The sequence below is a fragment of the Trematomus bernacchii genome, unplaced genomic scaffold (assembly GCF_902827165.1).
Source record: "Trematomus bernacchii unplaced genomic scaffold, fTreBer1.1, whole genome shotgun sequence".
In the NCBI taxonomy this organism is placed as follows: domain Eukaryota; kingdom Metazoa; phylum Chordata; class Actinopteri; order Perciformes; family Nototheniidae; genus Trematomus; species Trematomus bernacchii.
The window spans coordinates 4,847,942-4,875,203 of record NW_022987771.1 but is presented as its reverse complement, the minus strand read 5'-3'; the positions used below and the strand labels follow the sequence as shown (position 1 = coordinate 4,875,203).

General features: G+C 42.3%; 1 protein-coding gene across 6 annotated transcripts in view; it reads left to right on the top strand.

Annotated features, from left to right (window-relative positions):
* The window catches only part of arvcfb (ARVCF delta catenin family member b), a 140,653-nt gene that overhangs the window by 21,311 nt on the left and 92,080 nt on the right, over positions 1–27,262 (top strand). For 5 of the 6 annotated variants that reach the window (XM_034148521.1, XM_034148519.1, XM_034148523.1 and 2 more), the window contains exons 2-4: positions 15,133–15,291; positions 16,721–16,741; positions 24,676–25,322. In XM_034148521.1, the coding sequence (XP_034004412.1) occupies positions 15,133–15,291; positions 16,721–16,741; positions 24,676–25,322 (827 nt within the window). The remainder of the gene's footprint in view (positions 1–15,132; positions 15,292–16,720; positions 16,742–24,675; positions 25,323–27,262) is intronic. The other variant, XM_034148524.1, reaches the window with a different exon arrangement.

The window sequence follows — 27,262 nt, the reverse complement described above, 5'->3', positions numbered from 1 at the left end:
AAAAAGGGGCTGCAACGGATCTGATAAAAACTGATCCAGATTTCAACACTGTCCTGACGTCAGGACGGAGGCGCTACGGCTATTGGGCCAACTCCACCAATCAGGAGGAGACAGCCACGGCCATTGCCGTTCGAAAGCGCTGGAGACGCTGTAGTACATATGCCAGGCCTGTAGGTGGTGCTGTTCTCACAGAATCAGCCCTTGCAAAAACAGAGCAAAAAAATGTCAAATTGAGCAAAATGAGGCATGGCTAAAATGCATGATCTGTTTGGTATTTTGAAAAAAAAAAGTATAAATATGCCTTATATAGGTATGGTCCTACACTATATTATTCAAATATAGCATGATAGGTCCACTTTAAATGAGCACTGTAGAAACTTTGTAATTTAGTCTGATACAGAACAAGTCAAATTAGGGTCTGTAATGCAAAACAAATGATAATGTACCTTGAGCGGGCAACCACCTCTACTTTACGTCGTAATAACTCTTTGCTTGTCTGTAATGCTTCATCTACTAAAGACACCTTTGATGGCAGAATACTCGGTACGGAAAACGTTCAGAAAATCTCTTAAAGGCTAATTCTGCCTTATTACATAATTGATGTTATCCCCGTACATTCGTCCTTCGTTTCTGTCAGCACTATCTAAATCCTTAGATCTTGGAACAGGACGACATCACTACAGTCAACAGTGATACAAACAACAGCAAACCAGCAGATTAGCGATATTATGTCAGTAATCCCCCACAGGAAGTCTTCGTGTGTCTTTGTGGCCAGAAACAGTAGTTTGAGCCTTTTACTGTAGTCGGCCTGTAAACCCAAATAGATGTTTAGGGATGGCTTGGGCGATCATTTTGCCGTAGGCCTTCATCTTCTCTTCTAAATAAGTTTGTTTGAAGTCTTTACGATGTTTTAACGGCTTGTTCTTCCTGCCCAGCCCAACATTGTATTAGCAATCATGGCACATTCCCAGATCTCAGCTGATGATTTGCTGAGTATAATGCTATAACTACCATTGTGAACGCTGGCCATAACTGCCAAAAATAACACCTACAGTAGGTTGTAAATAAACTGAATCACCCTTTAGACTAAATCCATAGTTTGAGTTTTACCACTGTAGGTAATATTTAGAAGTACCAGACTCCTGTGCGGGTTACGGTTAAAGGCAGTTTTGGCTGACGTCCCAGAGGACCCTGAAGGGTTGGGCTGAAGTTTCCTTCCTGTAAGGAGCGCGGTCGGATGATATCTGTCATCCAAACTACCCTGACCCATGTCATAATAGGACAGTTTACAGTCTGTGGGCTGTCATCACTCCTCTTCAAGCTGACGGCTATTTTGGGTCAAGGTCCTGTCTACTGGATATCTAAATCTTCAGAAGTCAGCATTTCCTGTTGCACAGAAATCACTGAACAACAACAGGGGCTGGTACAGGAGTGTGTGTGTGTGTGTGTGTGTGTGTGTGTGTGTGTGTGTGTGTGTGTGTGTGTGTGTGTGTGTGTGTGTGTGTGTGTGTGTGTGGTGTGTGTGTGTGTGGTGTGTGTGTGTGTGTGTGTGTGTGTGTGTGTGTGTGTGTGTGTGTGTGTGTGTGTGTGTGTGTGTGTGTGTGTGTGTGTGTGTGTGTGTGTGTGTGTGTGTGATGTGTGTGTGTGTGTGTGTGTGTGTGGTGTGTGTGGTTGATTAAAGGCTGGGCGGGGGGGGTTTGCAGCCAGATGCTTTAGGCCTGCTGCTGGCTGAGTGGGAGGGGAGCTACATTGAAAAGCAGCGGTGGGGCTTAGCCAGACACTGAGAGGAGATAATCCATATTTCATCTGCATCCTCCTCTTCCTCCTCTTCCTCCCAACCACCTGCAGAGCAACACAACACAGTCCCAGAGCATGAATAGTGCATGATACAGAGATACAATCTGAGGACGCTTGAGTGGAAGGAAGAAGCGCCCTTTTCATATCAAACACCTTCGGGAGGTTTTCAGAGCTCCGAGAATGACTCTATTAGACAGTGAGTTTCAAAGTTACCCCACCCACCAAAACAAAGCCTCCACCCACCCACCCACTCGCCCATCCTTCTTATTCAGCAATGCAGCAGACACCTCTTCAGTTTGGATTCAGACGAAAGGCTTTACTCTGCATGTTTAATTTATAAATACTCTCCAGAGCGCTCTCCTCCTGATCATTCAAAATGCAGTTTATTCCGATATTTTTAATTCATCCTACAAATGTTTGGGATGAAAGAAACCCATCCTTCATAGTGAATGGGCAACAGCTTCAAAGTCTCTATTTATGTTGGTGCCCTGGCTCTTGTACTTTCTTCTTATTTAGCATGCACAAAAAATACACAGAACCAAAAACTATATTTCAGATATCAGCCTCGTCTTAAATATTCATGATCAGCTCGCAGCTTTGAAAGTAAGCTTAAAAGACTGCCTCGCTCACACACACACACGCACACGCACACGCACACGCACACACACACACACACACACACACACACACACACACACACACACACACACACACACGCACACGCACACACACACACATTTTTCTCCCCTATTCAACAGTCAGAGGAAATCAGACGTGTTTCCATTAGCTTGTAAATCAGCAGTTGTTTTTTTGGGGCGCTATTAATCTCTGATTAGAAATCTTAACTGCAACACAATGTCATCTGTAGCAAACCAATACAGATCCTGTTCAGATCCAATTTAGCGCTGTTTACCTCTTCCACACGCTGTGCATACATATTAGGCGCCTCTCCTTCTCTCACTTGACGTAATTGCGATTAGGAAAAGATTTCTTTGCACTCAGACTTTCAGAAGTGTTTTACTTTCAACACTGCTAGAAGAAGGGGAGCTTATTTTAGTTTTGAAATGTTGTGGATGTGGAAGGCATGCTATCTGTGTACTCTGGTTGACCCACAGAATTTTATACGGGAGGCGTGTTGCGCAGTGGGTTAGTGCGTTGGTGTTCGGATCAGGGGGTCACAAGTTCAAACCCCACTGCAGTCAGCATGTCGTTGTGTCCCTGGGCAAGACACCCCAAATTGCTCCAGTGGGGATTGTCCACAGTATTGAGTATGTAAGTCACGTTGGATAAAAGCGCCTAACAAGTAACATGGAATGTAATGTAATATGAATTCTTAAACACTGATTTCAGTCTCTACAAGTGTTTTTGTAGAGGCCCGCTTCAGTCATGTGCCATTACCCAACTGTAAACAACTGTTGGCTTGTAAAAATGTTTTATTTTAATTATTAACCTACCATTAAGCACTGATTTCGCAAATAGTTGGGTATTCTTCTGACATGAAGTATATGAGTGAATGAATACTGTGTACTGGTCAATACTACAGCGTTTGTTCATAGGTTATAAAATATATGTTATTTGAACTGTGTCTATCAGATGACTGGAATGCAAAGATCCATGATGCTGCTTCAACAGTCTAAAACATAGTTGCATAATGACATAAAAGGCCAAAAAGACCATCAAGAAATGTTAGACATGAGTAAACAATAGGTGAAATAAAGAGGTAAACACAGCTTTCTGTTCTGAATACATCAAATTGAAGTAATATATTTCATTGTTCTTTGTTCTGTGCAGATGAAAAAACTGCACTGACCTGATGTATGCTCCTATACACACCTATTAACTACTCACCCACCCACACACACATGCACTGAACCTTTCAAGCAGAGCACTGCCAAGCAGATGTAATACCACATTTCCTTTATCTGACAGAGAGAGAATAATAAATAAAGTTATTGGGCTGTAGCTCAAACCTCCGGATAGATTTATCCAGCTGCACAGTAGCTCCTTTATAAGACGTATACACATCCAGCCTCACCTTATCTCATGACCCGTGAAAGGTTAGCAGTAAATTGGCAGGGATTTCTCCATCGGGCCGTTCCCGGGGCTTGTCCTCAGCCTCGGGCTCTGACGCCTTGTCGTTGCCCTCACAATGAGCCCAATCCTTTACCAGGCGGTTGGCACACGGCCGTAAAAATATCCCCAGAGGGAGGTTAATCACGTTTGACTGAGTGCGTATTTGAAAAGCAGTCGCAGTTACTGTGATGGACTGTGTGGTGTTATCTGTGTGTGTAAAAAGGGGGTTTCAGAGCAGGGTTCTGGGGCTCATTCAGGAGGTTATGGGTTTCAGGAGGAAAAGTTGAAATTGCTCTGAAATGTCCTTACTAGAGAATGCATTTGAGTTGTGGGCACAAGTTAAGCCTCAACCGAATAGACGCCCAACATGCAGTGTAGACTTTCAACAGTTTGAAAGTAAATCAGTAAAGTCCATTTATTATTCATAGGGTCTGTTATATGATACTTCTACAGTCATATTTTATTGTCAGTATGTCTGAATTTCTCTTGCTTCGCAGCAGGAGCTCAATTTACTACATCGACATTAAGTCAAACATTAAGACAAGAAACAAGGGAAGAATCTCTAACATAACATTCAATCACAATATGTCCACGACCCTTTAACATACATTTTATTTGGGATTAAACTCTATATTTAATTGTAATATTGACTGGTGCACGAAAGAGTGCTTTGGTCCAACCGTATCAAATCATAGGACCTTGACAAGACATAAAACAGTTTGAGAACTCTATATATATATAAAATACGGCATTGTTTTGATGACGTCATTTCCTTTAGAGAATCCCCTTTACACCACCACAGTCACAGATGAAGACATTTAGTATCATTCCTAAAACAGAGAGCGCGCCCTACTAAGCCGGTTAGAATTCCTCCCATATAACAGCCCCAGGCTTTGCTGTTTTCAGCACAAGAGAGACAGAAAAAAAAAATAGCCATAGCTGGATGGAAAGGGAGGTGCATTTTCTGTTAAATGGGACACCCTGCGGCTGCACATGCAGACAGTTCTCTTGTTTCAGGGCGACAACAAGTGTTGCGCTGGTAGCCTGACAGGAAGTGGAGCATATGTCCCCTTTCCAACTCCCTAAATCTCCAGTAGACCTCACATGAACTGAGCTTCTGGCAAAGCCTTTTCTTACTGCCTCCTCCACACACTGCATTCACCCCCTCCAATCACCAGTCCTCTGACAGAGTCATGCTGACACCGGTCCAAAGTCTGACGGGAGGGGCAGTGCAAACAACAAACCCCCAGGGACCCGGTTACCCCATAACGGCAAACCCACCGCAACCCTGCTCTCCGCCCACCACCCTTTCACTGTACCGCTAATCTGCCCCTACAGTGCTGGGTTTGAATTTTTCTCTCAAAGCCGCACCCTCTGTCCAAACAATCAAACCATGAGCGCTGACCCCTCTCCAAGTCTCATCTCCTTTTGTTTTGTATTTATGATCCTCCTCCTGCTTCCTGTCTCTTTGGCTACTTACTGAACATGTGCACAACCTGTTTATCTTCCATGCTGAGTTGCTTATACTGCTTCCATGAATCCCGTGTCGTGACTTTCTCTATTCTTCACTCCTAATCCTACTGCAGGCCTTGGATTGTGAGGAAAACATGTGTGGTATGCAACTGTGTTTGTATGTACAGCGTATAATTGAAGGCATATGTAAGAAATTAACCAAGGTTTTAAAACATCTCCCGGCCAATTTGAATACGAATATCGTCCATTCCAGAGATTAAGATGGTGTCGAATGTTGCCTAGGGTCGAGCTTGGGTTTCCATCTGTCGTTTTATTGTCGGTTCACAGTGGGGAAAATGTGGTCACAACGCCCCCGTCGGGAAGTAATCAAGCTTCAGCTGCATGTTTTTCTTTGGCCGGGTGTTTCGTTGTGAGGTGGCCTCTGTCTGTTTGGGTCTGAGCCTGTCAGACGGTCAGGTTCCTCCTGCAAAGGAACAAAAGGGTGCATCGACGGAGGCTGGCACAGGGGGAAGTGGGCGGGAGTTTCAGGGAAGAGATAGAAAACGAAGGAATGGGGAGGGGGGGGGGAATGACGGAGGCGTCTGAAACCAGGAGGCCAAGCGTGAAAGAGATGAGAGAGGGAGAGAAGCCCAGATTTGGCCCAGGATCAGTCGCCGGAGGAGAAGAGATTAAGGTCCCATCATTTCCAGCTGCATCATCAGGACTTTGGCCCTCTCCCCTGCTGTTATTTCTGTGTGTGTGTGTGTGTGTGTGTGTGTGTGTGTGTGTGTGTGTGCCTGGAAGCACGCAATAAAGGCACCAATGCATACAGTTCAGCACCAAACAAGCCAACAGCTGGACTTCCAATCATTCAGAAAACTGGGACTTCTGTTACTGAGTCGAGGTCTGGTTGGCCTTAGACGTGACCCCCATTCTCATTTTCACCCTGAGAGTGAAAAAGAAGTGCTGTTTTGGGCCTGCGCCACGCATTGTCAACATCTTTACTTCCCCTTCCTTTACTTTGCTTCCCCTCTGCCTCTGCTTCATCCCACAAACAAACTTTTTTTTTTTTTGGGTCATCCTAGTACACTACAATTCTTACATGCTCCCTCTTTCTCATTTTCTGTTTCACCTTATCATGTGATTCTGCGCCGTGGAGAGCTGCCGAGAGGGCAGGTGGTAGAAACAGAAGGGGCTGATGGGAAATTGGACGACCCAAGGTTGGACCGGCGATCTTTGCTGGCGGATTAATTGTGTAAGAGCCATGTAATGATTGCTGGCATGTCTCGGGAGTAAATCCTGTTAGTCACTGCACAGGGGTCAGGCCAAGACGGTGCGTGTGTGTGTGTGTGTGTGTGTGTGTGTGTGTGTGTGTGTGTGTGTGTGTGTGTGTGTGTGTGTGTGTGTGTGTGTGTGTGTGTGTGTGTGGTGTGTGTGTGGTGTGTGTGTGTGTGTGTGTGTGTGTGTGTGTGTGTGTGTGTGTGTGTGTGTGGTGTGTGTGTGTGTGTGTGTGTGTGTGTGTGGTGTGTGTGTGTGTGTGTGTGTGTGTGTGTGTGTGTGTGTGTGTGTGTGTGTGTGTGTGTGTGTGTGTGTGTGTGTGTGTGTGTGTGTGTGCGCGCGCGTCAGGAGGGAAGGTGACTGTGATCACACCGGTATGCATGACCAGGTGGCGATCTGACAAGTTCTGTTGATCCAACCTGAAATTAACCGGAGGCTCCCTGCCGCTGTGTTCGGACTGAGAATTGCGCATCTAAATTCTGCTCACTGAGGTTGTGGAGAAGTGAGATTGAATATTGCCCTCAAGTAATTGTCAATAGGTAACATATGGTGCTGTTTATAGTAATAATGTATAGGTGATTGGCTGTACAGCTGTCAATGTCTTTTTTGACCCTGCCACTAGTTTTTAAAGTTGAATACAAAACTGTTTACTTGCAAAGGTTAATATGCATAACCTTAAGATAGCTCCTTTGGATTGCTACACCATTACTACTACAAATATCTGTATATATAGGACTAAGCTGAATCTCTGAAAGCTGTTTTCTGTAATGTCCACAATGGTAAGCTTATCAAAGGCTGTAAGAACATAACTTTGTTATTAGTTGTTAGTCAAATTCCTTGATTCTTTGTTCAACATGTTTGATATAAGTAGTATTATTCCAGTGTTGGACAGTGTTCCAGTCCAACTTAGATTGAATAGATCATCATATGAACACCCCTAACCCTAAACTTTACACTAGAACATCATTTGGCCTCTTTTCTAAAGTGGTTTGTAGAAAAGTATGTTTATATTCTCAAAAAACATATATTTTGTCAGTGATGTAGACACTGTAGACATATAAGCTGGTACTTATAGAAGACATCACGTCCCAATGTCTGGCTGTGAATTAGTAAAACACTAGAGTATACCAATTCCCAAACAATGTTAAAACAACTCTTATTTTTCTAATTTAAAGGGGACCTATCATGCAAAATGCACTTTTGTACGTCTTTTATACATGAATATGTGTCCCCGGTGTTCCAGGGAACTCACCAAGTGTCAGAAAACACAACCCTCTCTATTTTCCTCCATACCCAAATCTCTAAAAAAGGGGCTGCAACGGATCTGATCAAAACTGATCCAGATTTGAACACTGTCCTGACGTCAGGACGGTGGCGCTACGGCTATTGGGCCAACTCCACCAATCAGGAGGAGACAGCCACGGCCATTGCCATTCGAAAGCGCTGGAGACGCTGTAGTACATATGCCAGGCCTGTAGATGGTGCTGTTCTCACATGAATCAACCCTTGCAAAAACAGAGCTAAAAAATGTCAAATTGAGCGAAATGAGCATGGCTAAATGCATGATCTGTTTGGTATTTTGAAAAAAAAAAAGTATAAATATGCCTTATATAGGTATGGTCCTACACTATATTATTCAAATATAGCATGATAGGTCCATTTTAAGGAATCTTTCTCAGTAAACATTTGATCAAAGATTGCGTTTATGAATCTGATCAAGACATTTTCCGACCAACTGCTTGAGAAACACTTCATTCAGTAGAACTAGAACCCGTATTTTTCAAGCACTAACAACAACATCACTTAAATGCGTGTGCTATTTGTGCCGTTTACCTTGGACACCTTGTGCAGGGATGACTTATTCTCTTAACTCTAACTGAAGTGTTTCTTGTTGTGATTCTGTCCTGGGGGAAGGAAATCTCCTTATCTGTTTGCACTCTCTCCTTTCCCAACATTTGACTCTTATCTCCCCATCCGCAGACGCCACTGAGCAGCTTATTGAACACAGATGATGAATGGGTGTGGATTGATGGCAGATAGCAGGCCGCCGCTAATTGACACCGCCTTATCACTTCATCTCGTGCCTTTATATTCATCCTCCTCCCCCTCCTTTTCTTTTCACGGCACGTCAATCCATTACGGTTCAGATTAGTCGCTCTTAGGAAGCCATATGTTCCTGCATGATCTATTGTAATGAAATATACTCCACGGGAGATTGCTCAAGGGATCCTTTCAAGGGTATTGTTTGTTCGAAGCATGGATCGTGTTGTACATTGTTGAGTTATTGAAGAGTCTCTTCTCATTCTTGGTCTTATATACACATTGCTTTCATGTAGTTTAATGTAATGCAGCAACTATAGCTATATCATTTTCTTTTCATTTCATAGTTCAAGTACAAGAACACTTCTCTGTCTGGGATCAGAAGGTGAGGTTTCATTATCCACCATCCGAGCCCTCTTCCTTTTACTTCTTGTCAAAGCCAACCACCCAAGACTGAATAAAGTGCAGGTTGTACAAATCCTGAGGCCTTCTCCAGGGCCACATTCCTGTCCGTTTGAAACCTCCTCTGACTCTGAACAGAAGTGATTTAACTGGCAAAGCTCTCAGAAGCTCTTTTTCCCCTCACCAGAAGTGGGGTCCAGCTCTCGGCAGGGCTTTTTAGGTTACGAAAGAAGTTTGGGTTGTTTTGTTATTCACTTGAAACCTAAGATGTTTTTTATTTCTCCAGATAACCCCAGTTCTTAACCGATTGGCTTGCCTGGTTTTATAACAGCTTGTGTTTTGTATTCTTTCCCAGGTGCTCTTAAATATGCCTTGATCCTCTTTATCCAGCTCTGACTCTTGCTGACTTTCACATTTTAATAGCACACTGTTCAAAACAGCCTTACTTGAACCTGGGAAACAGGTGCGCTGAGGTCATTGTTGCTTAAAGAGAACTGGATACAGCGTTGGAGGCAAGGCCCCGTTCATTGGCTCAGCTTTTGAGAATAAAAATACCTGAACCCTTATGGCCTCTTTCGGCCCAATAGCATCACACGACTGACAAAGAAGTGGTTCTTCCACTGTTTGGCTACTAAAAGAATTAGCTTAAATATCCGTAGCACTTTTTGAAGACTTGGTTGAGATTCTCTGCTCGCGTTATCTTCTGTTGCTTCGGCTGAAAGGCTTTTCCCTTTCTTTCCCAATTCTGCTGAGCCTGCACCATTTCCACAAGATTTGAATGTACTTGAACTTCCTCCCCCTCCCTTGCCACATTTTGTTCCCGTACCCTTCTTCCACTTTATCATTCATCATCTCTCTGAGGTCAGCCATTAACTCACGGTGCTCCTCTCCTCCCGCCCTTGACTAAAGGGTACGCTTTCCTGAATCTGCTCGACTCCGAATCAGCCCGTTATTCCCGCGGGACCAGCAGGCGCTAGGCCACTGCCAGACGGATTTTAATCATTTATTTAGGGGCTGTAATGTCGAGTTCAACTCCACTCTCTCACTTAGAGCTCGCAGAGACAAGAGGGAAGTGAACGAGAGATGCTGCATTAAGCTTGGATCAAAAAGCCAGTTTGTCAGCAAGCCTCTCAGGATCCCTCGGTTCTCTCTGTCCACTATGTGTTTTAAACTAGTGTAAGACGTTGCTGCTTTTATTACACATTGCTGTTTTGTCGGCGTTTCCTCTGGGTTCATGCAAAGAGCCTTCAAAGGAATGAAACATCATAGGAATGCAGGCAATTTGTGCATATTTCATTAGCAGGGAGCAGAAGAGGTGGAACATTCCCAGTAATTGTTACAGAAGTGAAGAAAAACAGTGATTATACTCCGTATCTGTACAGAGAATGAAATGAAAAGATAAATCATGGCCTACACGCACGTTGGTACACATGGCTTAATTATTTTTAATTGACTGCCGTGGACTATTGTCCTTCTTTAATAATATTAACTTGGCGCATTGATTATCTTTCAAATTGCAATGGGCAGCAAATGAGTAACAACGGACCCTTTAACCCTGTACTTTTAGTAAATCACTGCCAAACTCTTGTTGTTAAATTGATCTGTAATTCACTTGCATGTCAAATAAAGTGTTTTATTATCAATTTCTTTCAGCTGTGGGTGCCAAGTCATTTCAAGTATTACATATTTATAATCAAACAGAACGAGAATGTAGATAAGAGGCAACCAATCAGCACCGACGTCCTCTGAATACCATAAGAAGTCCCCTCTAGCATAAGTGTGCTGTTTAGCCTGCAGGTCAGTCTTAAAAATGGTCTTATCCTCACCTCAGCAGCGGTTGCGCGTAAATAAATGTGTGTTTTTCTTTCGGCAGTAAGTCGTAACAGTCATTAACCCCAATAATGGGACTTTCTCCGAGGGTAATGACCTAACTCAGCTCAGTTCAAGGAGCTAATTGACTCAAAAGTTAGAGTGAAGCAGGTAAAAAGAGAAAGTTTGTGGTGTTTCTGAGAGATAATACATACACCCGAAGTATGGACACTGGTTTCTCTTTCCCAGCAGGGACATGGAGCCTGGAGGGTTGTGGGATTTGGCGAAAAAGAACCTCAACATAAAAGGGCAAACTTTTGACTGATCAGCAAGAGGAACTGGAGATCAATGAGGACTGTTTGAGGCTTTGAAGCCTGAGAGGAGTTTGCCGATCGATGGAGAACTGTCCACTTGTTAGTGTTTTCCAAAACCTGGAGAAAACAAGCAGTGTTTCAGCAAAGCACAGTGCAGAACAACACTACAACTTTTCCTCTTGCTCTCTCCTTGGCCTTCACTCTGTCTCTCCCTCCAGCATGGGGTAATTGGACTGACAAAAATAAAATGCCGTGTTTCTACGTGAGGTGAATCTGCAAAAAGTTTAAGATATTAAAAGGAGGGGATATTGTGTTTTGTTTTTCATAGCTTTTATCATTAGATTTAGATTGAAGAGGGTCAAAGTGTTAAGTCAAACACTGCATTTATTATATATATTGCTGGGTATTTTGTCACATTATTCATTAAATGGCATTCCCCTCACGTAGCTAAAGGAACAGGGACAGTCAAAATGGCCTTTCAGTCCTCCTGTAAAAAAAGTCCTTAAGGTCAGTTACATCTATCTGGGTTATAAATGCACAACCTCCTACTTCCTCTCTCACCTTTAAAAGAAAACTTTCCACTTCACCGTCTTACTCCTTTCCCTCTCCGACCTCTCTATTATTTGTATTTCCTCTCGCTCTCTTGGCTCGCTGCTGTTTTGGTTATCAATGATTGCCTCAAATACCTTCCTCCCCCTCTCCATCACGAGGGCGGTGATGTTGTCATGCGCAGGGCGTTGCACCTCTGACTTCATATCGCTTTCCATCAGCAGGAAGTGCAGCAGGAAGCACATTTTTCTCACGCCTTCACACAGAGTCAGGTGGGATACGAGGGACTCACTTTCATCCTGAGCCCATGGACACTTTTTCTTTCAATCCATGGCCGCCCGATGAAATATGAATCAAAAACAGTGCTCCAGGCTTATGCTTGCCTTGAAAGAAGAACTCAATTTAAAGTCTCCAAAGGGCGAGAAGCTGCTAGCTGCCCTGCATGGCAGTGTTTGGATATCAGGGTGTAAATCATGGATTTTCAGGACAAGAAACAAACTACACAACATTTATTGTTTTGTTTTTTTCATTTCTACTATATTAATTTCTACTATATACCCCATCACCCCAGCCACAAACTGTTCAGTCTGCTGCCGTCTGGCAGGCGTTACCACAGCATCCGGACAAAAACCACCAGATTCAGAGACAGTTTCATCCCACAGGCAATAAGACTGTTAAACACCTGAACTGTTGTAATAACATCCATAACATTCATCTGCTACTTAGTAATTATTTATCTATTTATCTAATATATCATTCCAATAGCTTGCATATAGACTCTTATTTCACTATTTCACTATTTCACTTTTTTTAAGCTATTTTTCTTTTTGTATTTACTTTTTAATATTTACTTGCACTATATTTTTCTGTTTTTCTGTATTATTGTGTTGCACTGTTGGAGAAGACTGTGACCTAAGATTTTAATCGACATAACTACTCTGTAGCTATGTTCGTATGACAAATAAAGAACCTTGAACCTTGATACGCAATGTCCTTACAGAGGTTTTACTGCCAGGGCTTTTTAAAGCTTTTTTCTCTGGAACTTACTCTTGTTGATAAGTGAGGTAAGGGTGTGCAAACCAGGGTGTTGGACGGGTTCGTACCATACTGTATCTGCCAAAACCAGAAAGCTTTCCATAACATTAAGAGCTTAATCATAGCAGAATGAATACCGTATTTGCCATGTGCAGATATTGTATTTATGTAGTGTAAAAACAGTAGCACTGAAAATGTAAAATGTTATTATAAGTTATGATGGTCGTCTTATTAGCTCCTACAATGCCTGGATTAGGAATACCGCTATTTTACAAATAAGTCTGCTCATCGTAGATCACCCTCATCATATAGTGGTTAGTACTCTGCGTTGTGGTTGCAGCAACCCTGGTTCAAAGCCGGGACACAGCATTGTGGTACAATGTCAGGGCAGATGGGCAGTATTTGGGGTGGCAGTAGCTAGGGCTGCTCGATTATGGCAAAAATCATAATCTCGATTATTTGGGTCAATAATTGATATCACGATTTACTTACTTTGAAAACATCCATTTATTGAAAAAAAATGTTTGAACAGTATGTTTTTAACAGTTGATTAGCCTGAACTTTAAAGGTAGGGTAGGTAAGTTTGAGAAACCGGCTCGAGTGCGCTAGAATTTGAAAATACACAGCCGGAAAAAATCTGCCACTTCCTTACAGAGCCCCTCCTCCAACACACACGAACGCGCACATGACCAATGAGGGCACGAGATAAGTTTGTGCACAGATGGAAGGCTGACAGGCAGGTAGGCCATCCAGTTATTTTAGCCGGCCCGGCTAAAATGATTGGTCGTGCTTTTTACAGTATTACGGCTTCCACAGATGACATTTTTTTATGGATTTTTTGTCAAAGCACTTCAGATATTCATTGCTATCGGGATGTTAAGAGCATTCCATGGAATATAACAAAAAGTGTATCTCGAGCCGGTTTCTCAAACTTACATACCCTACCTTTAAGTATAATTCAAATGAAAAACCAATAAAAAAAAATAAATAAAAAAATAATCGTTTTATTTCGATTATGTTGTTTTCATAATCGTTGCAAGCCAAAATCGTAATTGCGATTAAAATACGATTAATTGAGCAGCCCTTGCAGTAGCTCAATCTGTAGGGTTGCTGGTTCGAATCCAGATCGGACCAAAGAGATACAGACGTGCCAAATGGAGAGGTGACAGTTTACCTTCCTGGACACTGCTGAACTGCCCTTGAGCAAAGTACTGAACCCCCAACCTCTCCATGTCACCAGAAAACATGGCACCCTCTTCGCTCTGGCACCTCTCCATAAAAAGTGTCTATGCATGTGTTCAGAAGTTTATTTGAAAAACTGAATTATAGGGAATAATAAAGGGTGATCTTCCATCTTCTTTTTACAATATAGGACGTTACAAACTAAGATGGAGTGAATATATTTGGAAAAGTAATCCATAAATAATGTGATAGTAGTGATTCATCGTTTTCCAAATCGCTTGTATTGTTTCAAATCATTATACTTGTATCATAAACACTTTTCATTCATCTCCTTGTCTCAGTTTATTCGAGTGCTGGTATTTTCTACACATTAATATTCATGCGCTGTGTTTCACACTTTACATGCTTCTCGTTGATGCTCAAGTGTCCTTTCACAAATTGTGGGTGTTATATATAATACCCTTCATTTGCAGGTCTTATTTATGCTCTCTTTTCCTCTGCTGGATACTAATATAATTTGTTGCTGCAGTGTCTCAATTAAAGTTCCACGTGTCGTATATCTAATGGGAGATTACATGTCTCCGAAGTGTTTGGCTCCAAACACCAAACAGATCATTGCAGCATCCCATAATCCCCTCTGTTTCAGCCCTGATTCAAAAGTGCTCTGTCTGTTACTTTAGATGAAAATAAGGAGCCCCTCCCCACGCCCCTCTGAGAGATATTTGGTTAAAAAGAACACAATGGTGCTCTAGGAGGAGATTCAGGTGATAAGGTGGGGGGGGGGGGGGGGTTACCTTGGTTGGTGATTGGCTAATGGTTACACAAGCCCAAACATCGTTATGACATCATAAAGTGGCCAAAATCTGATCAGCTCATTTTCAGACAGGTTTTTATAGAAATGGATCAGGACAAAAAGAGAGAGAATCTTTGTTCCTGAAACTTTCAGAGTCTCTTTACACAGAGGGGACACATGTTGATGTAGAAGAGACATGAAGAAGAGGGGACACATGTTGATGTAGAAGAGACATGAAGAAGAGGGGACACATGTTGATGTAGAAGAGACATGAAGAAGAGGGGACACGTGTTGATGTAGAAGAGACATGAGAAAGTAGATTTTGCATAATAGGTGACCTTTAACAACTCAATCGATTCATACCTCCTGAATGCTCAACTCCATCTCTTTGCTCCCCGATGTGTTCAGGAGCAGAGCCCCAGCAACGCCACATCCCTGGCGATGATGCAGGAGCCCCAGGAGGTGGTGGAGGAGACGGTCACCATCGAGGAGGACCCCGGCACCCCCACCTCCCACGTCTCCGTGGTCACCTCCGATGACGGCACTACACGGCGCACAGAAACAAAGGTAAGATGGAAGCCACGTCATAGACTATATGATCAGAATCAGAAACAGGTTTATTACCAGGTAGGTTTACACGTACGAGGAATTTGACTTGTTGTCGTGGTGCATTAAAAACAAGAATTAAAGACACAGGTAGAGAACTAGAAAAATATTTTAAATAATTAAAAAAATATAGTCAAATATTTACATTGCAATGGAATGAAATAGAGGAATTAAATATGGAATAAAAATCAGCTGTAATACAAAATGAACACACACAATGTACACCATATCTGTTTTCTTGGTTTGTATTACAGCCACATTTTATTCCATTCTATTTCTATATAAATACTGCTATATTTTATATTATTTTTAATATTTTTCAATGTTATTTTTTATGTATGCATCATGACATCAAGTCAAATTCCTCATACGTGTAAACCTACCTGGTAATAAACCTGTTTCTGATTCAGATTCTGATTCTGAAAAAGGTATTTATTGACCAAGTTTGCTTTTTGTGACCAACTTTCTATTGTTATTTAGTTGCAGAATTTAAACGATAATACAAAAAGCAAGAGAAAAAATAAGAAAAATGTCATCTTTTTAAACTGAATTGACATTGAGTCCTCTCCTAATCATCTACCAGTACATCAAGGTGTGCATATATGTACAATTATATTTACATGAATGATATAACCAGATCAGCAATAACCTCTAGTGTTTCTCCTTTAGCTTGTTAACAGAAGCGATTGACAGCGCTGAAATTAATACGTCATGGAAGGAAGATATCCATCGCTTGATAAATATATTATGTGGGGTTTCCATCATATTACAAACATATTTTTGGCTGCGGTTTAAACCAGGGAAAAGCATCCTTTTCTGATGGTTTAATAAGTTGAGAGAGGAGTCATCGTTCAGCAATACAATGTTTGGGAGACATGGTATCTGAATCATCTTAGATACAATGTCAATCACTTTGAGTGTTGTTAGATGCTGTTAGCTGTTATTGTAGCGCTACTTAGCATTAGAATAAAAAACTTAGCTATAAAAGTGATCCATCTAATATAACCTCCTGCTGATTTTGCGTCTGCTTCCCACTATCACACCTGAGCAGGACTCCTCGGAGCGGTGGCATTGTTGTGGCAAACAGATCCCATTGAGCTCGTAGCTGCAAAAGCCTCCAAATCCCCTTTGATCCATTTCAATATTGCTTCAAATTATGGTTATGGATTAGCGCTTCCAAACAACACGGTACCGTACCTCCTCTCCCAGACTTCCTCAAGAACTCCGAAGCCCATAATCCTTCAGCCCAAGGAGGTCTCATCTCCCTCTCACGGCTTCATTGATTTGATTATTGTGTTTTTATGAGCCCGCTACCTCTGGTGTTTCTTTGCTTCTTAAAAGCTCTTTTGTTGATTTCGTCCTCTACTGTGTTTTGTTGTTTTTCTATAAGGATGTCTCCTCTAACGTGAAGGTGAGTAGACTTTCATACCAGTATAGCTTTTTCCCACCAACGCCACCATTTTAATGTGCAGCAGTGTGCACCACAGTCTGCTTCACCCCCAGCCAAATAATGCTCCAGTCTACTCTCTACAATACACCGCTTGTTGCTTTTACCTTTGAGACGAGAGCCATTCTCTATTCTGTTTTTAATATTTCTTTTGCATGGCCCTCTATTTCTCTCTTTTTTTATTTCTCTCTTCTGAGTTCTGTCTTACAACATCCCTCATTGACATTCAACTAGGTAAAAAAATACCACTTCTCAGAACTAATAACTAAATGTCCCCATACAGAATGATCACAAATGAAAAAGGTTTTTAGTAGGTAACTGTAATCTTTCAATTAAATCCACTTAAAGGACCCACTATAAATAAGTCTCAGAATGATGTTTTTGCCAGCTGTAGCCTCGTGATAGCTTGGTCTTTATTTTTGAACTATATTAACTACCAATTTTCTCGAACATTTGCTCCTCCAAGTCATTTTCCACCACTTTGAAGACCCCAGTACTGAAAAGTAATTTAAGTGGCATCAGTTATCTGCAATTGCTGGAACCACAATGTCTTCTTCTTGGTGTCAGGTTGGGATTTTGAACAATTTCAGGTGTTTACAGCGTGTTTTGGAAGTATGCATTTCACTTCTAAGTCTGAATTCTTCCCTATCTATACACGGGGAAGGATTCCCACCAGAATCCAAGACAGATTTTCATTTGAAAGACATGAATCACATGGGGCTTCCTTTTTTGCTTCCAAGTTTTGTGACAAATCCTCAAAGATAAGCAGCATTTTGCTCCTGATTTGGATGTAAACGTCTGCACCGTTAACTCCCGTATGCTGTATGCTTCCAGTGAGTCGGAGAGCACTGTGTGTGGAGCTCTTACTCTAGGGACTGTGAAACTGTAATTAAAAAGCCTGGACTAATCCCTCATCAGGGAGGGCCCATTGCCCTCCAGCCTGTTTACTGTGAAGTGGGTTGGCCACACACACTCACACATGATTTTATGCATTCATACATACGGTAGACCTTCTTAGGGATAAAGCACTCGGCAGTCAGACAACACACTAATCAAGGAGCTTTGCTGCTGAGGAAGGAAAGAGGAAGGACGTGCCTTTTAAAGGGCCGGGAGGAGGATCTCTGGAAGTCACTTTGAGGAGAAAAGCAGATTAATGCTCAGGGTGAACTTCTAGCAGCCGGCGTATAAATGTGACGGCAAATAGATCCAGAACGAGCCGAGAGTTTACCCAAAGTAACCCTCTCCTTGTCGTCCTCACTTTTTTTGTCCCCATCTCTCTGACTTACTTTCATGTGTAGTTTTCCACCCTCTCTCCGTTTCTATCTCTCCACTCATCTCGCAGCAACTCGCAGTTTTATTTATGTGCTTATCTGTTCTTTTGAACCAAAGTCTTGCCATACTGTCTAATGCTAACACACTCCTTTCCCTTGATGGTTATCCCCCATCCCACTGCTGCAAGATGAAACACAGAACCTATCTTCCTGATTTGCAGGCAAAAAAAAGTTTTTTCTACACTGATTTAGTATCAGCAACATTACTAGTTGGAGTACTGAGAAAGGAACAGACAGAGTTGTTGAATATGAGAGCAAAAATAGTGTGTTTGTGCAGGGGGTCAGATTCAGTTTCTGCACACAAATTCAATTAATGTAGGAATTTTTTCATTTGCAATTGGAAAACAACTATGAACAGCCTTTCAATTGCAGATTAACTGCTGGCTGTTGTTGTTTTCAATCAATTCAACTCATAGTGAATTGGCCCTGGACCCTGAATGAATGTACGGGCTAAATTAGATCCACGTGCGTCCTTCTGTCCCAGCCTGCCATGCTTTCCCTTGGCCATCATCCAGCCCTTTCTCCCTGCTGGCAGCCGCTCTGAATGCAACACCGCTCATGTTGAAGGAAGAGCTCAGTTGGACCAGTGAAAGATGCATTGCTCTCCCTTCCCTCTGGATATGAGCTAATGGGAGTTGAGGCAGACCACACAAACAAATAAAGCACTTTCACTACCGCGCGCACGCCGGGGAGCTGACTTTGAATAGGTAGAGGTTTGTTTCAAAGGTACAGCTGTTGAGGTGCTACTGTTGAATGGAACTGACCGAAGAACAGACACCTTTTTCTACTCAGAGAACAGACTCTCTCGGCTTCAATAAGCAGTCTTTAAAATATCCACAGGAGTGCAGGTAGAAAACTCTCTCAGATGATTGCTATATAGCCAATGCTGGAAAAAATATTTTAATTCTTTAAAAGTGAAAGTACTAATACCACACTGGGAGAATACTACATTTCAGGTAAATGTACTGCATCGAGAATGGTACATAAGTAAAGTATTGAAGTATGATTAGGAAAATGTACTAAAGTATTTGGAGTAAAAGTAGTCATTGTAGGAAAAACTCCAAAAATATTTTATAACAAAATCTGCCAATTTTCACATTTAAGAAGCTCGAACTGTGAAATATTTTTGAACATAAAACTTCTTAACAAAATTGCTGCCATTTTCTTTTCTGTTAACCCATTCATTGTTTTAGATACTTAAATTAATGTTGGATTGTTTAATACCGAAAAGTTAAAATACATCTGTAAAATAAATGTAGTGGAGCAAATAATACATACTTGGCTTCCAACATGTAGTAGGGTAGAAGTATAAAGTACTATAAAATGAAAATACTACCTCAAATGTAGTAGGGTAGAAGTATAAAGTACTATAAAATGAAAATACTACCTCAAATTTGTACAGTTCAGTTCTTGAATAAATGTACTTAGTTACTTTTCACCACTGTATGTAGCCCAGTATTGTACAAGTTATTCTCAAACCATGTGCTTTAAAGCAACAGGTTGGAAGTACGTGTGTGCAAAATGAAATCTAATGCCGTTTACTGAGAGCTCTCCCCACCCGTTCCTTTAAATCTAGGTGACCAAAGTGGTCAAAACCATCACCCGCCGCACCTACCACCCAGTCCTGGTGACTGACAGCTTGTCAGTGGAGTCCAGACCTGGCACCCGGACCCCCACCCCGGTCTCCAACTCCACCCCCACCCCAACGGAGACAGAGCCAGTAATGGACGCCTCACCCTGCGTGATGTTTGCTGTGTTCCCCCCTCCTCACCCGCCTGCCTCCTCCCTGTTCCTCTAACACAGGGGTGTCCAAATGTTTTTCACCGAGGGCCACATACAGAAAAATATACGAAGGGCAGGGCCACTCACTAGAGGTTTATGGCCTCATAAGTTAAGTTATAAGTTAGCAAAATCCATCAAATGTAGGTAAATGATACTTGTTACTTGAATATGCTTTAAGAAACACCACAGCCTACATCACAGCTCTCCAGAGGGTTTCATTTATTGTGTCAGCAGCTCATTCCTTAAAACAGAAGCCTCAGATTACTTATAATAAGAGGAAATATGAAGGGTAGATTTCACGCTTGTTATACAAATAAGTTATTGGGCTTTTTTCTTATCAACTTAGATTTGTTTGAAATTGATACTTCTAACAAATCTAAGTTGATAAGAAGCTTTTTTATTTTGAAACATTGGGCTTATTAACACGATGAATACTACTGTATAATATCTGTTTTCATCTATATTTACGAAGTACAAGACAAGCACAAGTTTCATTTGAGGGCCATACTGCATTATACTTTTTGGATTAGCTGAGGGCCGATTCAAAATGCACTGCGGGCCGCATTTGGCACCCTGGCCGTAGTTTGGACACCCCTGCTCTAACATCATGTTTTAAAGAGCCCTACATTTTTCCACTTCTACTTTCCAGCAGTGTGGAGAAAATTACTTGCGCAGATGCTCTTCAGATGAGGCTGAAATAAATCACAGGCCACACTATCACAGGTTGCTTATAGAAATCTAAATGACTACCTCAGTTTCTCCCCACCGTGTCCATTTGAGCTCTCAATAAAGTGCATGCCGCAGAGGTTGTGAAACCTCTTTAGGAGCTGCAAAGTGCTGCCTTTCCCTCCATTTTTAATAGTTTGGTAAAAAGTGTGTATCAGTGGTTGTCTCAAAACACTTTTCAGTACAGCCTCTCCATGCATACACATTTAGAGTATATGTTCCCATCCTCTCACTCTACCATTTGAGCAATTCTCTTTTAGCCTTGTTTACCCCTTCTTCAGCATGTTTTATACATCCCTTTTTTAAAAGCAGGTCCCTCGCCTCCCTTGCTTTCCCCAGTTTAACGCCTTGTGAACTTGAGCCTTCATCAAAGAGTGTTTGAAAAATGTGTGAAGGCTCCCTTCGCTGCCCTTGCAAATCGCCTAAAAAGCTGTGTTGCTACAAGACATCTGGGCACGTCAAGGCCGGGAAGCTGTATATCTAACCATGCTCTTCTTTTGGTTCAAACGTGGATCAAATAAAATATGAAGGAGAATAAGAATTGATAAAATTACCAGATATACAAAAAAACATTCTGACATTATGAGGCCTTGGTGCCCTTGTGAAGCTCCTGTATATATCTCAGGGTGTTTTCTATTTGTACTTTACTCAAGCTTTATTCAGATTTAAAAGTCCTGGCAAAAACAGGCAGCAGCATAGTTACAGTCAACAAATGAAAAACCAGAACAGAGAACATATCAGAGTCACAATCAGAAACATCAATAAATAATCTACAGACAAACAGAGTTGCCTGCTTCTCGGTCATAAAGGAGCGCTTTGGAATTACCAAGAGAGACCAGTTTCAGTTTATATTGCAGCTGGTTCAAAGCAAGTGGAGCAGCTTAACTAAATGCCCTTTTCCCAGCTCAGGGTGGACTTTTGGGACTGGTAGTAAGAACAAGTCCTCAGAGCGAAGCCGATGAGATCCCGTTCTTTACTGATGGATATACAGTTGCAGATGAGGTGAAAGAACACCAAGAACAGCTTTATAAATAAGGATCTGCCAATTGTTTAGTCTAGGGATGGTCAGGGCAGACCAACCATCCCAAAGATAGATATGTGTAATGAATCTGGTGGATGATATCCAATATGAGTAGGCATGTAGAAGATGCATTCATATAAACAACATCAACACAGACATAAAAGTTTCAGTGACAAGTTTCTTTTTGGCTTCAATAGAAAAACAAGACTTGCTTCTAAAGTATAAACCCACATTTTATCCTTCATTTAAGGAATATCAAATGCAAATGTTTTTTTATAAATTAAATGCATTATGCGCATGTAATTCAGGGTGTCCGCGGGGTCTTAAAAAGTATTGAAAGTTGATAAATCAATTTAGCGAAAATGAAGGCTATTAAAAAGTATTAAACGGCATTTTCCAAGGTATTACATTTTGCAGCATGTTTTCAATAAGTATATAAATTGTCCAAAGAGGTTGTATTCTACAGTTTGCCTGAATGTAATCATTGCGTAGGTGTGTAGTGTGATTCTGTGTAGTTTATTTATGGCATCCTGTTGGATTTGACGTCATCTGAACAGGACATCGCACGCTCACTGCTTGATAGCACGTGAAGGTCCGTTTACGCCGGTTGTTAAAGTGGACCTATCATGCTATATTTGAATAATATAGTGTAGGACCATACCTATATAAGGCATATTTATACTTTTTTTTTTTCAAAATACCAAACAGTGGCATTTTAGCCATGCCTCATTTTGCCCAATTTGACAATTTCTAGCTCTGTTTTTGCAAGGGCTGATTCAGTGAGAACAGCACCATCTACAGGCCTGGCATATGTACTACAGCATCTCCAGGGCTTTCGAACGGCAATGGCCGTGGCTGTCTCCTCCTGATTGGTGGAGTTGGCCCAATAGCCGTAGCGCCACCGTCCTGACGTCAGGACAGTGTTCAAATCTGGATCCGTTTTTATCAGATCCATTGCAGCCCCTTTTTTAGAGATTTGGGTATGGAGGAAAATAGAGAGGGTTGTGTTTTCTGACACTTGGTGAGTTCCCTGGAACACCGGGGACACATATTCATGTGTAAAAGACGTACAAAAGTGCATTTTGCATGATAGGTCCCCTTTAAACAACATCGTTATGGGGAAATGCAAGTTTGCGTCCAAATGGTTGGAAGATAAGGAGGAAGGACAATCAATACTGTATATAGTAAATGTGAGGTAAAGTGTGTCGCCAATGTAACCGGTTACAACTCGAAGTGGCGATGAGGTCTTAAAATGTATGGAAAGGGTCTTAAAAAAGGTCTTAAAAGGTTTTACATGTGACTTCAGGATTCCTGCATATACCCTGTAATTGCTTCATCCTAGATATGACTTCCAGTCCTCTCGAGGCCCAGAGTTAGCATTTAGATCCATGCTATGAAGACCAGTTTGTTTTCTTACCACTGTGGATCAAGTAGATGAAAGGGAGCTTGTTATTCCAAGGTCATCCATATGCTTCGGCTAATGTGCGTCACGCAAATGAACTCTTTATTTATAACTGTGCAAAGCCAAGGCGGCGTGGCATCAGAAACAAACGTACATTGCTTAGTAATTACTCTGAACATGGAAATGAAGCTTGGCGATCCTGAAATAGTCTTTTTTATATAGCTCAGAAGGCCAGTGACATTTCGATTTGTTTCTACCAAGTTAATGAGGATGTTGAACAACCGACATGTTGTTTGTGCTTTTGCTTCTCTGTGGCGAAGGTTAATGCGTTGTTGTGGTTCCTCGATATCGTTACATGCCTTTGCCTGTCACTGATTAAAATCTAAATGATATCATGGATGGGAAAACAAAGAAAGCATATTACAATTAAGAGAGCTGGTATTGGAAATTAAACCCATCAGATGTGGAATGAGTCTTTTTCTTCCTTTCCCTGAGAAATAGACATGGCAATCTACGCTCATCAAGTGAACCTCTCTGCGACAACCTCGTCAGGCACGACATGAAATTGCATCGGACCTGCAACCCTGACGATTAATTTTCATAAACCTCATTAATTTGAAGATGAATTTATAGCCGTCGACAAAATAGCCAATTATCGGCCACAGCAGAATTCACTGGGCAGCAAATTGGTTTCTGTACGGGTGGAGAGAGCAGGGAAGGATGGGGAAGCTATGTGTGATTCTCCAGTCATCGTCTCAGAGGAAGAAGAGGGAACAGAGTTATGTAGCTATAGCATGACGTGAGCGTGAGATATGGATACATGCAGGGATGGCAGTCACAGTTTGATGCTACGTTGTTCCCTTGGATATAAAAAGGATTCAAGGACTATTGGAGATGTAGCTCAGTTACAGAACAAGCTAGGACACTACCAAGACAGTGTGTATGCAATATTTTCAGTTATGACTTGGCTGACACTATTTGCCTTATTATTGTTATACCACATGTACTGACTTAATCCACTTTATAATTAGAGGTAACACCAATTGCTTACACAGGCCTTACAATGGAGGTTCCTCTCTCAGCACATCCACTAAGTGTTTTTGTTAGAGGAATTATAATTATGCATTGGTGTTCAGAACATGATTCCTAACTAACTTCAGTGCCATGCAGTAAGCATCTATGACGGTACAATGGTCCGTGAAACTTGCAGACAAGGTACAAAATTAGCACCGTTCGCCTGCCAAATGCAGGTAAAATATGCAATTAGCTAGTTTGTTTTCATTGCTTACCGGCCAAATCTCATAATAGAATCTTAAACTTCACTTGCAATTTTGCTTATTGACTTAACATCTATTTTGCACCCTGTTCCCCGAAACAAAAGAGAAACTAACTCCCAAGTTTGATTGAGTTAACATACATGGATGAGGTTTCCTCTGCATAACGTCCAAAATGAAACGCATGCAAAAATAGCTTTTTTCCAATGTATCCAGGTTGTTTGTCTTCCTCTTTCACCGAGTGGCTAACTAACACAATGTCCTCCACAGAGGCACATATCTCTGTTTAATGGACAGCATGAGGTTTGCTTTAACACCATCTTGCCACACTGTCTCACAGCTGTATCTGGTCCTCTTTGCAGGTGACTAAGATGGTGAAGACGGTGACCACTCGAACAGTGCGCCAGGTGCCGCTGGGCCCCGACGGCCTGCCGCTGCCCGAGGGCTCGTCCCCGCTGGGCAGCTACACCGACTCCATCGACCGGCGCTACATGAAGAACGGAGGTGACCGCTTCATCACGCCTCAAGCATCCTCCACCCTGACGCGCTCCTACAACAACTCCTACAACGACTCATACGGCGAGGCGCCCGAGAGCCAGTACGTCCGCCACTACGGGCTGCACGATGGCTACGCCGATCTGACGGAGAACTACGGCAGCCTTTCACGTGGGGTCAACTTCCGGCCGCCTCGCTACCCCTACATGCCCAACAGCTACCGGCCGGAGAACAGCTACACCCTGCCCATTCGCAAGGATGACTACGGCCACGTGGCCCAGCCCCAGGTGCCCATGGGCAGCAGCACCGTGGATCTGAACCGCTCGCAGCCCGAACGCTTCCAGGCCGAGCCGTACGGCCTGGAGGACGATCGCCGCAGCCTTCCCCCTGAAGAGGAGGAGCCGTACGAGCTGGAGCCGGACTACTCCACCGCCAACCGTCGTACAGGCACCCTGCAGGGGCCCAACCGGGGTCGCACCCACCGGGAACCTCTGCGCGATGGGCCCCGAGTCAGGTGAGGATACAGTGCAATAATCAAGAGAGAGCAGAGGTTTTGAAAGTTTGTTTGGGGGTTTTTTGGGGCCTGTTTAGCATTTATTAGAGTTCAAAGGTTTTATTGTCATATGCACAAAGCTACAGTGTAGAAATGGCAATGAGAATATTCTGACCTGAGCTCCTCCAACAATTCAACATACATAATAAAATACAAAAATACAAAACAAAAAGTAGTGCAGAAAGTCTATATACAAGTAAATAGAATATGATATGTACAAGAACAGAATATGAAATACAATTATGTAAATTAAATACAGTTTATTGTGTGGATAACTATTTATATAAATAAGTATATTGCAAGATGACCAACTCAGAGTGGGATTAATCGGGAGGACATAAGTAAAAAGAGCACAGGCTGTATTCAAACCGCAACAGGGACTGAGCACAGTAGAGTTTTTTTTAGATATGAGTAGATTAGAAGCCGATTAGTAGGCATGCATTCTCTGGCTATGTTTAAAGACCCCTGCCTTGATGCGCATGAGGAGTAAAGCATATGATCAGATTCTGTCTTTACACACTTTTGACTTTGCTCTGACACTTAAAAACACTATCTCTCTCAAACACACAAACAAGCTCTCAATAAAACATCTTACTGTACACTACAATGGACCGTGATACAGATATTACACAGATGAAAAGTAGTTTTATAATCAGTACCAAAACCACCCAGATTGTACTGATGGATTTAGCCTACATCCAAGATGTAATGGTTTTGTGAAGGTGCATACAGTAAACACGTTATTCCTTTTTAATGTTGGACAGTGAGTTCTTGTTCGTATGCGTGAACGGAGGCTTGCCTAACATGAGAGGAGATCACCCTGTTAGGATGAGAGGGAATAACAAACACTTTCCTGCTCGCGCCCATAAAAATAACGACAACACACCAAGTAAACGGATGTCATTTCTCCTTGAGCAACTTGCTTGTGAAAGAGAGCGGAGAACAACGCGTCGTTGATTGCCATTTTCCTGCAAATGGATACTGAACAAGTGTTTGTGTCAGAGGTAAAGAGGCGGGAATGATTTTCAGACGTGAGGAGGGAGGTAAGGGAGGACAGAGGCAGAGAGGGAGGTAAGGGAGGACAGAGGCAGAGAGGGAGGTAAGGGAGGACAGAGGCAGAGAGGGAGGTAAGGGAGGACAGAGGCAGAGGGGGGAGGATTTTTTCAGGCATCTCTCAAAGCCTTTTTTACGCAAGCGTTTGTCAGGAGGAGTATAACCTCAGGCTCCAGCCGATAGAGAAAAAAAAACATTTAAGCCTCCAACAATAACATCCCAGAATAGACTCTTGTCTCTTAATAGTTTTCAATCATTTCATTGCTGGCCAAAGGGAGGCCCGTAAAAATGTCCATCCTCGAGTTAATTGCAGCAGGGGTTTGAAGTTGGGTTGGTGATAAGTGCTTTTCTTTTTGAGCAGTTTTCTTTTTAATCTGAGATAAAAATGTTTGTGCTTGAAGCCATATCTAAAGGCATAGAGCTTAGAGGCTCAAGAGGCAGGAACAAGCAAGACAGGAAAGTGTGTGTGTGTGTGTGTGTGTGTGTGTGTGTGTGTGTGTGTGTGTGTGTGTGTGTGTGTGTGTGTGTGTGTGTGTGTGTGTGTGTGTGTGTGTGTGTGTGTGTGTGTGTGTGTGTGTGTGTGTGTGTGTGTGTGTGTGTGTGTGTGTGTGTGTGTGTATTCTCTGGCAAAGATCAAAGTGTTTGCACATCAATTCTGCTTTTTGACCCTTCTTAATTAAACTTGTGTACACATGGCTGGGTTTAAAGGCCCGTCCATTGATGCGCATGTTGAGTAAAGCATATGCCCTAATCAGATTCTGTCTTACACACTGTTGACGTTGCTATGACACTTACAAACACAGTATCTCTCTCAAGCACACACACACACACACACACCACAGACTCAA